This window comes from Hemiscyllium ocellatum, chromosome 7 (genome assembly GCF_020745735.1).
Source record: "Hemiscyllium ocellatum isolate sHemOce1 chromosome 7, sHemOce1.pat.X.cur, whole genome shotgun sequence".
Taxonomy (NCBI): domain Eukaryota; kingdom Metazoa; phylum Chordata; class Chondrichthyes; order Orectolobiformes; family Hemiscylliidae; genus Hemiscyllium; species Hemiscyllium ocellatum.
Window position 1 is genome coordinate 115,558,779 of NC_083407.1, and position 14,430 is coordinate 115,573,208.

At 45.6% G+C, this 14,430-nt stretch overlaps 1 protein-coding gene across 1 annotated transcript in view; it reads left to right on the plus strand.

The window, feature by feature from the left end:
* Nucleotides 1-14,430, plus strand: part of cps1 (carbamoyl-phosphate synthase 1, mitochondrial) — a 183,387-nt gene that overhangs the window by 85,307 nt on the left and 83,650 nt on the right. Inside the window, exons 16-17 of the mRNA XM_060827706.1 lie at nucleotides 662-790; nucleotides 13,359-13,503. Coding sequence (XP_060683689.1) covers nucleotides 662-790; nucleotides 13,359-13,503 — 274 coding nt within the window. The remainder of the gene's footprint in view (nucleotides 1-661; nucleotides 791-13,358; nucleotides 13,504-14,430) is intronic.

Here is a 14,430-nt window from a genome sequence, read left to right on the forward strand (position 1 = left end):
CAGGGACAGTTCCCCGTCTTCCTTTGATTCGGTCCCGTTAGCCCCCAGCACTTTTTTTTAAACCTCTGAGACAGTCTCCCTCCGCCAGGACAATTCTATTGCCCCTGGCCCTGTGTCCCCACCTTAAGACAACCCCACAGGTACAGTCGGGAGAATCTGGAATTAAAAGCAAGTCTAATAGTCTTCTAAAATCCCTCCTGGATCATGAGTGTCCCTTTTGAAGGAAGGAATCTGCCGCCCTTACCTGGCCTGGTGTGCATTTGACTCCAGAACCCCAGTAATGGAGTTGACCCTTAACTGTCCTTTTGGGGTAATTTGCAATGGGTAATAATAAGCAAATTTAGAAGGAAAAGCATTACCCCACATTTGTGAGGAGGGGACTGTGTAACGGGGTCTCTGTGTGGGGTGCGGGCATCACTATCTCTCGTTTTGACTCCATGCATCTCAGTCCATGGGTGCAGTGGTCAAGAATGGCTGGATTTCCCTGGCCTGACACCCCCCCCAATCTAGTCGACTGTACTTGGAACAAATTTTGAGCCGTCCCCTGTATGCTTTCGGGATTGGATTGCTGGGTTTTGGAATGGGATGATTGGGAGTGTTAACTGAGGACTGAAGCTGTCAATTCTGCACTCTTGCTGATGTTGCTTTTTTACTTCTGTAGCTGGAAGATGCTTACAAAGCAGCAGAGAAGATAGGCTATCCAGTCATGGTGAGGTCAGCATACGCTCTCGGGGGCCTTGGCTCAGGGCTCTGCAATGACAGGGAAAAACTCACTGAAATCGCTGGAAAGGCAAGTAAAATACATGTGGACTACTGTGACAAGCTGCTCTGTGAATGTATAGTGTGGAGGCTGCCCTGTTTCAGGTTGGAAGTGATGCAAGAGACGGCCCCGTGTTAGGGGCAGGGACTGCGGACCGTCCTGGGTCGGGAGTGTGGACTGTGTCATTTGGAGCTGGGGAAGGGGGAGTCTTGGAACTGTCCCATATTGGGTTCAGTCCCACGTTGGGGATATGGACTGGGGACTGCCCCTTATCGATGCCAGGGAAGGAGGTGCTTTGGGGGCTGCCTCATGTTGAGCAGAGAAACGGGGAGTCTGGGGACTGTCTCGTGTTGGGATAGTGACTGAGTTCTGTATTGTATCAGGGACAGGGTTTGACGACTCCCCTGTGTCTGGGGGCAGGGACTTGGGACTACTGGATGTTGATGGTGGGTGCCAATTGACCTGTTTGAGTTGGCAGGCAGAATCGGGAATTTCCCCTCTTCCTCGATTTGACTTGAGAGACTTCCCAGAACAGAGATTTCAGTTTGGAGTCGGGGACGTTCGGGGGATGGATAGTGGTGCAGTTGCCTTCTGGACGTTGGTACTGCTGTCTCTGAATACATTAGAGGCAGCTTCAGGACTGCTGTGTTCTCACCCACTGCTCTTGCCCTTGTCAAGTTCTCTTCCCTTGTCACTATGCCAACATAGTGCCAACTCATGCTGACCCGTGCTCCTGTCTCTCTTTGTCCTGGGCTCAAGATCATTAATCCAGGGACATTACCACTTCACTGCCACACCAGCTGCCTTCCCTTGAGTTCCCTCCCTCACAGCACACTAGATGACCGAACACCACAAGGACTGCTAGTGATTCAAGAACTCAGCTTCTCTTGGGCATTAAGGGACAGGTAATGAACACTGGTCGAGCCAATGATGACCACATTGAATGAACAAATCAAAAACCAGTTGGAAGTTGTGGTCCTGTTCCTTTAGCTTCATTTGAGCAGGTTGGGGGATCACAGGCTGAGAAATCCCAGGAGGAGAGAGAATAAAGAATTGCAAGGAGTGATAGAACATTACGGCGAAGTACAGGCCCTTCAGCCCTTGATGTTGCGCCGACCTGTGGAACCAATCTGAAGCCTATTCATTCTACACTGTTCCATTTTCATCCATATGTTAATCTAATTACCATTTAAATGCCCTTAAAGTTGGTGAGTCTACAACTGTTGCAGACAGTGCATTCCATGCCCCTAATACTCAATAGATTAGATTAGATTAGATTACTTACAGCGTGGAAACAGGCCTTTCGGCCCAACAAGTCCACACCGACCCGCCGAAGTGCAACCCACCCATACCCCTACATTTACCCCTTACCTAACACTACGGGCAATTTAACATGGCCAATTCACCTGACCCGCACATCTTTGGACTGTGGGAGGGAACCGGAGCACCCAGAGGAAACCCACGCAGACACGGGGAGAACGTGCAAACTCCACACAGTCAGTCGCCTGAGTCGGGAATTGAACCCAGGTCTCAGGCGCTGTGAGGCAGCAGTGCTAACCACTGTGCCATCGTGCCGCCCACTATGAACAGTTTGTGGCCTTTTTTATGTAAGAAAAGATATACCAGCAATGGAGGCTGACCAGAAATGGTTCACTATAGGCTGACGGTTGGTAGAGAAATTATCTCTGACATCTGCCCTATATCTATCACCCCTCAATTTAAAGCTATGTCCCCTTGTGCTAGCCATCAAAACCCAAGAAAAAAGGCTCTCACTGTCCACCTTATCCACCCCTCTGATTATCTTATATGTCTCAATTAAGTCACGTCTCAATCTTCTCTTGAACAAAAACATTCTCGAGTCCCTCCGTCTTTCCTCATAAAACCTTCACTCCATACCAGGCAATATTCTAATAGATCTCCTCTGAACTCTTTCCAAAGCTTCCACATCCTTCCCATAATGTGGTGACCAGAACTGTACACAATACTCCAAGTGCGGCTGCACCAGAGTTTTGTACAGCTGCAGCATGATCTCGTGGCTCCAAAACTACTAATAAAAGCTAACACACCGTGTGCCTTCATTACAACCCTATCAACCTGGGTGGCAACATTTGGGGATCTAAGTACATGTACACCGAGATCTCTCTGCTCATCTATACTACCAAGAATCTTACCATTAGCCCAGTACTCTTTATTCCTGTTGCGTCTTCCAAAGTGAATCACCTCCCACTCTTCTGCATTAAACTCCATTTGCCACCTTTCAGCCCAGCTTTGCAGCCTATCTATGTCCCTCTGTAACCTGTAACATCCTTCGGCACTATCCATACCTCCACCAACCTTCGTGTCATCCACAAATTTACTAACCCATTATAAAAATGACAAACAGCAGAGGCCCCAAACTGAACTCCAGGATGAACATTTCCCATCAACCACCACCCTCTGTCTTCTTTAAGCTAGCCAATTTCTTATCCAAACCACAAAATCATGCTCAATCCCATGCCTCCGTATTTTGTGCAGTAGCCTACTGTGGGGGACCTTATCAAACACCTTTCTGAAATCCATATGCACCACATCAACCACTTTACCTTAATCCACTTGTTTGGTCACCATCTCAAAAAACTTGAGGCACAACCTACCCTTCACAAAACCATGTTGACTCCCTTATCAGCTTATTCGTTATGAGATGATAAGAAATCCTATCTCTCATAACCTTTTCCACCACTTTGCCCACAACTGAAGTAAGACGCACTGATCTATAATTACTAGGGTTGTCTCCACTCTCCTTGAACAAGGGAACAACATTTGCCATCCTCCAGTCTTCTAGCACAATTCCTGTAGACATTGATGACATAAAGATCAAAGCCAAAGGCTCTGCAAACTCTTCCCTGGCTTCCCAGAGAATCCTAGGATAAATCCCATTCGGCTCAGGGGACTTGACTGTTTTCACACTTTCCGGAATTGCTAACACCTCCTTGTGAACCTCAATACTGTCTAGTCTAGTAGCCTGTATCAGTATTCTCCTCGACAGAATTGTATTTTTCCAGTGTGAATACTGATGGAAAATATTCATTCAGTGCTTCCCCTATCTCTTTGGACTCCACGCACAGCTTCCCATGATAGTCTTTGATTGATCGGCCCTAATCTTTCTCTAGTCATTCTTTTATTCCTGATATACCTAGAGAAAGCTTTGGGATTATCCTTGATCCTATCTACCAAAAACTTCTCATGTCCCCTCCTGCTGCTCTTAGCTCTGTTATTAGGTCTTTCTTGGCTAACTTGTAACTCTCAAGCGCCCTAACTGAGCCTTTAGGTCTCATCCTACTGTAAGCTGCCTTCTTCCTCTTGACAAGAGATTCAACCTCTTTTGTAAACCACGGTCCCTCACTTGACCACTTCCTCTCTGCCTGTCAGGTACATACTTATCAAGGACACGCAGTAGCTGTTCTTTGAACAGATTCCACATTTCAATTGTGCCCATCCCCTGCAGTTTCCTTCCCTATCCTATGCATTCTAAATCTTGCCTAATCTCATCATAATTGCCTTTCCCCCAGCAACAATTCTTGCCCTGCATTATTTACCTATCTCTTTCCATCACTAAAGTAAACATAACTGTATGGTAGTCACATCACCAAAGTGCTCACCTACCTCCAAATCTAACACCCAGCCGGGCTCATTTCCTAGTACCAAATCCAATGTGGCCTCACGCCTTGTTGGCCTGTCTACATATTGGACAAAAACTGACCTAAGTACTTGAACTATATTTCTCGTCAATATTTGGAAAGTCCCCCCATAACAACAACCCTGTTCCTCTCGCTCCTGTCCAGAATTATCTTTGCTATCTTTTCCTCTACATTTAAGGGCTGCGGGGAGAACGCTGGTAAGTGGAGTTGAAATGCCCATCAGCCATGATTGAATGCGGAGTGGACTCAATGGGCCAAATGGCCTTACTTCCACTCCTATGTCTTATGGTCTTATCTCTGGAACTATTCGGAAGCCGATAGAAAACTCCCAACGTGGTGATGTCTCTTTTCTTGTTTCTTACCTCTGCCTCAGTAGACGAGTCCTCAAACGTCCTTTCTGCCACTGTAATACTGTCCTTGACTAACAATGCCACACCTCTCCCTCTTTTCCTATCTTCTCTGTTCTTCCTGAAACATCTAAATCCCGGAAGCTGGAACAACTATTCTTGTCCCTGCTGTATCCATGTCTCCGATGTTGTAGCCATTTCGAAATCCCAAGTACCAACCCATGCTGTGAGTTCGCCCACCTTATTCCGGGTGCTCCTGGTGTTGAAGTAGACACACTTCAAACCAACTTCTTGCATGCCAGTGACTCTTGCGACCTTGAAACCTTATTTCTGACCTTGCTATTCTCAATGTCCTGGAGACTGGAACTACAATTTTGGTTCCCATCCCCCCCTGCTGAATTTGTTTAAACCCTCCTGAAGAGCATTAGCAAATTTCCCCCACCTCAAGATATTGATACCCCTCTGGTTCAGGTGAAGACCATCCTGTTAGTAGAGGTCCCACCTACCCTAGAATGAGCCCCCATTATCCAGGTATCCGAAACCCTCCGTCCTGCACCATCCCTGTAGTCACATGTTCAACCCCTCTCTCCCTATTCCTTGCCTCACCAGCACGTGACACGGGCAACAAACCAGAGATAACAACTCTTTGTTCTAGCTCTAAGCTTCCACCCTAGCTCCCTGAATTTCTGCTTTAAATCTCCATCCATTTTCCTACCTATGTTGTTACTATCTATGTGGACCACGACTTGGGGCTGCTCCCCCTCCCCCTCAAGGATCTCAAAAACATGATCTGAGGCATCACGAACCCTGGTACCTGGGAGGCAACACACCAATCGTGAGTCTCTCTTGTTCCCACAGAACCTCCTGTCTGTCCCCCTAACTATGGAGTCCCCAATGACCAATGCTCTGTTCCTCTTCCCCTTTCCCTTCTGAACATCAGGGAAAGACTCTGTGCCAGCGACCTGTACCCCATGGCTTACCCCTGGAATGTCATCACACCCCCCCCCCTCCCCACCCCACCTCACCACCACCCCCCCTCCAGAACCGTATCCAAAGCAGTATATTTGTTATTGAGGGGAATGGCCACAGGGGTTCCCGGCACTGCTGGCCAGTTCCCTTTCCGTCCCCTGACTGTAACCTATCTGCCTTTTCCTTGTACTTGAGGTATGACTACCTCCCCATAACTCCTCTCATTAACCCCCTCTTCCTCCCAAATGTTCCAAAGTTCATCCAGCTCCAGCTCCAACTCCCTAATGCGGCTTTCAAGGAGCTGGAGTTGGGTGCACTTCCCGTAGAGGAAGTCAGCGGGGACACGAGTGGTGCCCTTTACCTCCCACATTCTACAGGAGGAACATTGAACTGCCCTAACCTCCATTCCCAATATTCTGAATTCCCAAAGAGATTGTCGAGAAATAAAGATTAAAAAAAAACTAGTTACTTTTCCGATCCGGCATGCAGAACATTTGTTTTGGTTAGATGTGGAGGTGGAGACACTACCTAAGTAGTGTTTTGAGTAATGCAACCTCCCAAATGGATTACTTACTCAGTGAAGATTGACTGCACCTACCAGTGCTTTCTACTCTCTGACAGGAATGGTAAGAGTCTGCAAAGTATATCACGTGTAATTCCTTACACTTTCTAAGCTGATAATTATGTTATTGGGTGTTTTAATGGTACGTTCTACAGATGTCGTGCTACCTCTGCTTGTCTGGGTGCTTGACTCAGTGTTTGCCCAGGTCAAAAACTACGTAACTAATCTCTTCTCATTTTCCAGCACTTGTCTCATAGGCTTCTACGCTGTAGCATTGCAACAGTCCATCTAAATATTTCTTAAATATCATCAGCATTTCTGCCTCTACTCCCTTTGTAGGCAGAGAGTTGTCGCTTCTCACCACCCTCTGGAAGAAAATGTTTTTCCTCATACCTCCTCTAAATCTCCTATCCTTTGTCTTAATTCTATGACTGTGGCCATTAATCCATCCATCAAGGGGAAACGTTTCTTCCTGTCTAACAACCTCAGTCGGTCCAATCTCTCTCCATAACCTAGAAACTCTCCAGCCCAGGCAACAGCCTGGAAAATCTCCTCTGTACTGTCTTCTGTGCTATTGCATCCATTTTACAAAGGGATTCCAGAACTGCACGCAATACTCGAATCTGTGGCCGAACCAATGTTTTGCACAGTTCCAGCATAGTCTCCCTGCTCTTAAGCTGTATGCTTTGTACTGATACAAGATGCTGTCTCCAAAGCAGTGTCTACATTGAATCTGCACCCTCCTGCTTTTGTTTTAAGTCCTTGAATACAAAAACACAAGTGTCCAGTACAACCATAAACATGTTGTGAACATGAATTGCACATCAGAGTGTGAAGTGCCCAGCTTTCCTGTAGCCTGTTCAAACAGGCAGCGTATCTCCAACGGTAAGTCTTCCAATCTAACTTAAAACCTGTACCTCCTGAGTTAGACTCTAAGTCTGAGAATATTTCTAAAACAGTCGGTGAACCCCAGGAAAGTTTACTATGATGTGACAAGTGATTTGTGTATGTCAGAATTTTCCTTTTTGCTGGACGTTTTGCTTTTCAGGGTGGAGATATTTGGGTGCCTCTGTGAGGAAAGACGGTGGGAATTCTGAGTGGTGGAGTTGCTGTGTGACAGGTGCTGCGTTTCATTAGAATCGCTACTCAGCACCATTCAGAATCTCAAAATATACACTGAGGCACGAAACATGAGCTCAATTATGTATGACATTTTGCTCAAACGTGGGGGAGGAGTGGTGACTCGCTGTCTTGGAGTAAGATTAATATACTTTGCAAGTTTATGTAGGTAGACCATATAACCACAGAAAATGTCTCTCAGCCTTCCATTCTTTTTGGACTGTTTATTAATGATCTGGAGTCAACAGCCTAATTTTATTTCACAATTACATCAAATTCAACTGCTAGGGAAGTGGGTGGACATGTTATAGATTGAACTTAATGCATCGAATGGATGAAAGAAGTGCACGGGAACGTGCAAACTCATTTTGAAGGAGGAGAAGGAGTAGTAGTAGTGCTCGGGACAGGGTATACCCAAGTCCTCTGTGCTGTTTGAGGCTTGATCATAGAGCTCCCCACTGCCACCAGTTGCTCGCATCTACCCACAGCAACAAGTACACTGTTTCCCTCAATGTACAGATAACAAATTGGTGAAAAGGCAAGTGATGAGGGTGATGGGAAAAAATTGCAGAGGAATATAGCCATTTTAAGGAAGTAGGCAAACAGCTTGGTGGATAGAATATAGTTTGGAGAAATGTGAGGTTTTGTACTTTGGCAAGAAGAACAGAGGAGCTGAATATTATTTAAAAGAGAGAGAGAGAGACTGCAGAAGGCTACAGATCAGAGGTGAATCCTCACCCATAAATCACAAGATACTGCTATCTAAATTCAGTGGATTGTAGGGCAGCAAATGGAACGTTGGCCTTTCTTTCAAAGGGACTGGAGTATAAAAGTAGAAAGATTTTGCAAAAGGCGTACAAGGCAACAGCAGGAATACTGCAAACAATTGTGGGCCCCTTGTCTAAGGAGAGATGTACTGCATTGCAAGCTGTCCACAGAAGGATTATGAGGCTGATACTGGGTCGACTGCCTTATGGGGAGAGGTTGAGTTTCGTGTACTCATTGATATTTGGAAAAACGGAAGGAGACTTTATTGAAACATACAAGATCTTTTGGGGACTTGACAGAATAGATGCAGAAAGGTTGCTTCCCCTTGTGGAAGATTTAAGGGTATTACCTCAGAATAAAGGGTCATTTACTTAAGACAGAAATGAGGAGCAATTTCTTCTTTAACTGTTGTGAATCTGTGGAATTCATTAGCTCAGAGGGCTGTTCAGGCTGGGTCAGTAGATGAGAGAGACAGATTTTTAATCAGGAAGCAAGCTGAGTTAGGGGGAAAAGGCAGAGAAGTGGAGCTGAAGATAATCGGATCAGCCATGATCTCGTTTAATGGCAGAGCAGACACACCATAGACTGCTATTAATTATTGTGGTAAAACCATAAGATCATAGGAAATTGGATAACAGTATTGAGCTATTCAGCTCCTTGAGCCTTATCCATCATTCAGTAGAATTGTGGCTGATCCCTCTCTCCTCCCCTCTCTCCTCCCCTCTCTCCTCCCCTCTCTCCTCCCCTCTCTCCTCCCCTCTCACATGCAGTGCGTGTACTGCCTGCCACGTCGAGGGGATTGCAATAAATCCTTTCTAAACCCTCACCAAAGTATAATGTCCACATGTATTTTTTCCAAGGTTCATTTGGACTATGAACGTTAACCCTCCCCTCCCCTCTTCTCCAGCTATGAGGCACATCTCCTCATGTCCACTTTCCTGCCCTTTCTCCATAACCCTTGATTTTCTGACTGATCAAGAATCTATTTATCTCAGACTTAACCATACACAAGTACTCTACCCCCACAACTCTGTGTGGCAAGGTGTTCCAAAGACTCTCAACCCTTTGAGAGAAGAAATTGACCCTTGTCTCTGTTTTCAATTGGCTCCCCTGAATTTGGGACTATTCCCTCTGACCCTCCGTTCTCCCATGAGGGGAAACATCCTTTCAGCATTTATCTTATCAAGGTCCCTTGTGTTGCAGTTTTTTGTAGTTTTTCTCCACTTAAATAATAATTCTGATCTTTAAAACTTCCTTTTGACATGACCAATTTTCATTTTCCCATGCTTTCCTCCATTCACCAACTGGTTGCTCACTTAGTTAACCTATCTCTCTGTGTACAAAGTTAAAAATCACAGCACACCAGGTTATAGTCCCACAGGTTTAATTGGAAGCACTAGCTTTCGGAGCGACGCTCCTTCATCACGTGGTTGTGGAGGACACAATTGTAAGGCACAGAATTTATAGCAAAAATTTACAGTGTGATGTAACTGAAATTATACATTTGAAAAATACTTTGATCGTCTGTTGAGTCTTTCATCTGTGCGAATACCATGATAGTTTCACTTCTTTCATGTGTAAATCGCAAAACATTTTTTTAAAAAGTTGCATTCTCGTGTTAACTGTGACAATTGGTGTTAGCTAGACAATATGTTGAAGGTGTTAGCCCCCTGTGTTCTCTGTGCCATGATCTTTAGATTGATTCTAATCTAAAAATTGAAATAAGAGTTTTCCATGAATTCATGCAGTTTTTGAGCAAAGTACAATGTAACTTTGTGTGTGTGTCTGGGTTGCAGGGTTGTGTGTGTAGTGTCTTAAGATGAAAGACTCAACAGACAATCGAGGTATTTTTCAATTTATAATTTCAGCTACATCACACTGTAAACTTTTGCTATAAATTCTGTGCCTTACAATTGAGACCTCCACAATCACCTACTGAAGGTGCAGCTCTCCGAAAGCTAGTGTGCTTCCAATTCAACCTGTTGGACTATAACCTGGTGTTGTGTGATTTTTTTAACTTTGTACACCCCAGTCCAATACTGGCATCTCAAAATCATTATCTCTCTGTGAACTGCATCCCTCTCACAACTTGCCTTTTCGCCTGTTTTTGTGTTGTCTGTAAATTTGGAGGGATGATCTTGTTTCACAGCTCAGTCTCTTCAGGCATTCTGGCAGCCTGGTGAATGACAGCCTTTGCTAGTGTGTGTGTGTGTGTGTGTGTGTGTGTGTGTGTGTGTGTGTGTGTGTGTGTGTGTGTGTGTGTGTGTGTGTGCGCGCTGCCACATAGAGGGAATTGCAATAAATTGACACCTCTCCAAACCCTCACCATTGTATAATATCCATGTGTATTTTTTCCCAAGGTTCACTTGGACTATGAACGCTAACCCTCACCTCCCTCATCCCCAGCTATGAGGCACATCTCCTCTAGTCTGTACACCATCCTCTCTGGTGATTACCTTTCTCTCTGTGAGTGGGTTCCTTACTGACTTTTTGTGCTGTCTGCATATTCTAAAATTTAGATTTTAAACGTCCAGGTTGTTAACATATAAATAATTGCAAAAGCAACAAATAAGCAGGGTAGTTCGTGAGACTTGCAGGAGCAATATGTTTGTCATATTGGGGTTTTGAACTTCTAATATAGACAGGGACTGCCATAACATTAAGGACTTAGATGGAGTGGAATTTAATTGCATTCAGGAAATTTTCCTCAAGCAACATATAGCGGATCCTACTCGGAAAGGGGCAAAACTTGACTTACTCTTGGGAAATAGGGCAGGACAGGTGACAGTGGGAGAGCACTTTGGGACCAATGATCATAGTTCTGTTAATTTTAAAATAGTTGTGGAGAGAGACAAAACTGGTCCACAGGTTCAAGTTCTAAACTGGGGCAAGGGGAACTTTGATGGAGTTAGGAAATTGCTGGGGCTGACTGAAATAGTTTGGCGTGGTTGTGGGTTTGTAAACCTAGTTGGGAAGTTGATTTGCAGACATTTAGTCCCCAGTCTAGTTGACATCTTCGGCGCTTTGGAGCGTCCTCAGAAGCACTGTGGCACTATGTCTTCTGAATTTATTTGGTTCAGTTCCTGGTGAATGATAGGGCCTTAAGGAGTGTCATAGACTTTGGAGTCTAGGTGCACAGTTCTCTGAAAGTGGAGTCACAGGGAGACAGGGCAGTGAAGTAAGCTTTTGGCACACTGGCCTTCAATCAGGGCATTGAGTATAGAAGATGGGAATTTATGTTGCAGTTGTACAGGACTGCATATTGAGGCCACACTTAGCATATTGTGTTCAGTTTTGGTCACCTTGCTATAGGAAGGATTTTATTTAACTGGAAGTAGTGCAGAAGAAATTTACAAGAATGTTGCGAAGTCTCAAGGCTCTGAGTTCTTGGGAGAGGTTGGACAAGCGATGAATTTTTTTTCTCTAGAGGGTGGACTTTATAGAGGTGTATAAGATCATGAGAGGCATAGATTAGATTAGATTAGATTACTTACAGTGTGGAAACAGGCCCTTCGGCCCAACAAGTCCACACCGACCCCGCCGAAGCGCAACCCACCCATACCCCTACATTTACCCCTTACCTAACACTACGGGCAATTTAGCATGGCCAATTCACCTGACCCGCACATCTTTGGGTTGTGGGAGGAAACCGGAGCACCCGGAGGAAACCCACGCAGACACAGGGAGAATGTGCAAACTCCACACAGACAGTCGCCTGAGGCGGGAATTGAACCCAGGTCTCTGTTGCTGTGAAGCAGCAGTGTTAACCACTGTGCCACCGTGCCGCCCAAAATAGGGTGAATGCACTCAGTCTTTTTCCCAGGGTTGGGGAATCGAGGACTAGAAAGCATCAGGTTAAAGTTAGAGGGGAAAGAACCTGAGGGGCAACTTTTGTAGACAGAGGGTAATACACGTATGGAATGAGCTGCCAGTGGGAGTGGTTGAGGTGGGTGCATTAACAGCATTTAAAAGGCATTTGGACAAATACATGGATAGGAAAGGTTTAGAAGGATATGAGCCAAGTGCAGGGAAATGGGGTTAGTGTAGATGACATTTTGGTCAGCATGAACTCTGTGCTGTAGGACTCTATAACTATATGAGCTCGAATACAGAGGGCGAAAGTGAGGACTACAGATGCTGGAGATCAGAGTGGAGTGTATGGTTTTGGAAAGCACAGCAGGTCAGGCAGTATCTGAGGAGCATGAGAATCTACGTTTCGGGCAAAAACCCTTCATCAAGAATCATTAGGATGCTGCCTGACCTGCTGTGTTTTTCCACCACCAAATTCTCGAGAGCTGGTATAGAGCTCAGCGAATGCCACATAGTGAGAGGCGTTTGGTAATTGGGGTTCCTCTTGTGTTTCTCCCCAACCCGGTGGATTAGATGAATTCGATTGGATTCCTTACAGTGTGAAACAGGCCCTTCAGCTCAACAAGTCCATACCGAGCCGCTGAAGAGCAACCCACCCAGACCCATTCCCCGACATGTACCCCTTCACCTAACACTACGGGCAATTTAGCATGACCAATTCACCTAACCTGCACATTTTTGGACTGTGGGAGGAAATCGGAGCACCCGGACGAAACCCACGCAGACACTGGGAGAACGTGCAAACTCCCCGTGCTCTAACTAAAGTTGTTTTTTCACATTCAACAATGATCTTGTCATCCTATCTCTCATTAGCAGAGTTCTTTCAGTCATATCAAATTGAGGTACTGCCTTTACAAAGCTAACAAAGTGCTGGAGAATCTCAGTGGATCTGGCAGTGTTGTGGACAGAGAGGCAGAGTAAATGGTTGGAGTTGAGTGATCCTCCTTCCAAACTAGTGCATATTTGCTTAATCACACCGCCCGACCATCCCTGGCTCTTATTTATTTTCTGGCCACAGTTATCTGCCTTGTTTACCAACACTGACTCCTGGTGTTTAGGCTTTCCTGCCATCTCATCGCTATCCCTCTCTGCCTCTAATGCCCCACTTACTTAACCATAGCCTTTCATCCAAAATTCAAATTGTGCATGTGCACACTGTGTGGACCTGCTAAAATGGCTGAACAACACTGGCCCTTGTATACCAATACAGGTCTGCAATTGTCCTCACTGTCTCCTTGTTGGAGCACAATGCCGGATTTCTGATGATTGGTCTGTTGTCTTTCCAGGCCTTGGCTATGACCAATCAAATCCTTGTGGAGCAGTCACTGCTGGGCTGGAAGGAGGTGGAATATGAAGTAGTACGTGACGTGGCTGATAACTGCGTGACTGTCTGCAACATGGAGAACTTTGACCCCTTGGGAATTCATACAGGTAAAGCTGTCAGGAGAGGAATTCATAATCTGTGCTCTAACACTGTGTAGTGTTTGGGAACTTAACTGTGTGAGGGTTTCACTTGGGGAGCTCTGCACTGCTTTAATATCCACGCACTACCACTTGCTCACTGACCTTCATGTTCACTCGCTCTCTTTGGTTGTCAGTGAGCCTCACCTAGCTGGCAGTGTGGCACTCTGTTTCCCATTGGTACAATCTCCAGCGGATTATGTTTGTCCCCAGCAGCAGGAGGTAGATCTGTGCCTTTCATCCTCAGTACAGTCCTCCTTGTTGAGCTGCTTGGTTGATTGACAAGTCATGATTCTCTGAGAAAAGCCAGGTCTGGTGGGAAAGCTTTACTTCTTGTAGAGTTTATCTCTTGTCCTTTCGCTGACCCATGGCAGATTAAGTCCAAAGCACAGGGTCCCTAGCATGTTATTCCGAAACTAGTGAGCGAATGCAGCAGTGAGAAGCTGTCAAACTACACAGTGAGGTCCTGGGTGACTGCACAGTAGTTGCCTCTCACACACACCATTTATTTCCTTGGTAATCAGTGAGATCTCGCCTTTATGCAGGAAGTGTTTTTGATGTGACCACTGAATTTATAACCCAGGATTGAGCAGGAGCACTGACAATGTGGGAGGTTAACATAAAGATGGAAGCTACCTGCAGGAGAGACAGATTTTCCGACTGCCCTTCTATTGCACCAGTGTGAAGTCAGGTCAACGCTGTTCTATGCATATTGGGAGATAGAGTAGGCTTTGAATGGGGTAACTCTAACTGACCTGGATTGCAGGTGACAGGTCTTGAGAAGGGTGGATGGGATGGGAAGGGATTGACACGAGCTCACAGTTTAACAGTAAGGAGGACCAATGGTGATGGGGATTCATAAAAGTCAAGAGGAATAGGAGTTGGTCTGTCAGTGTA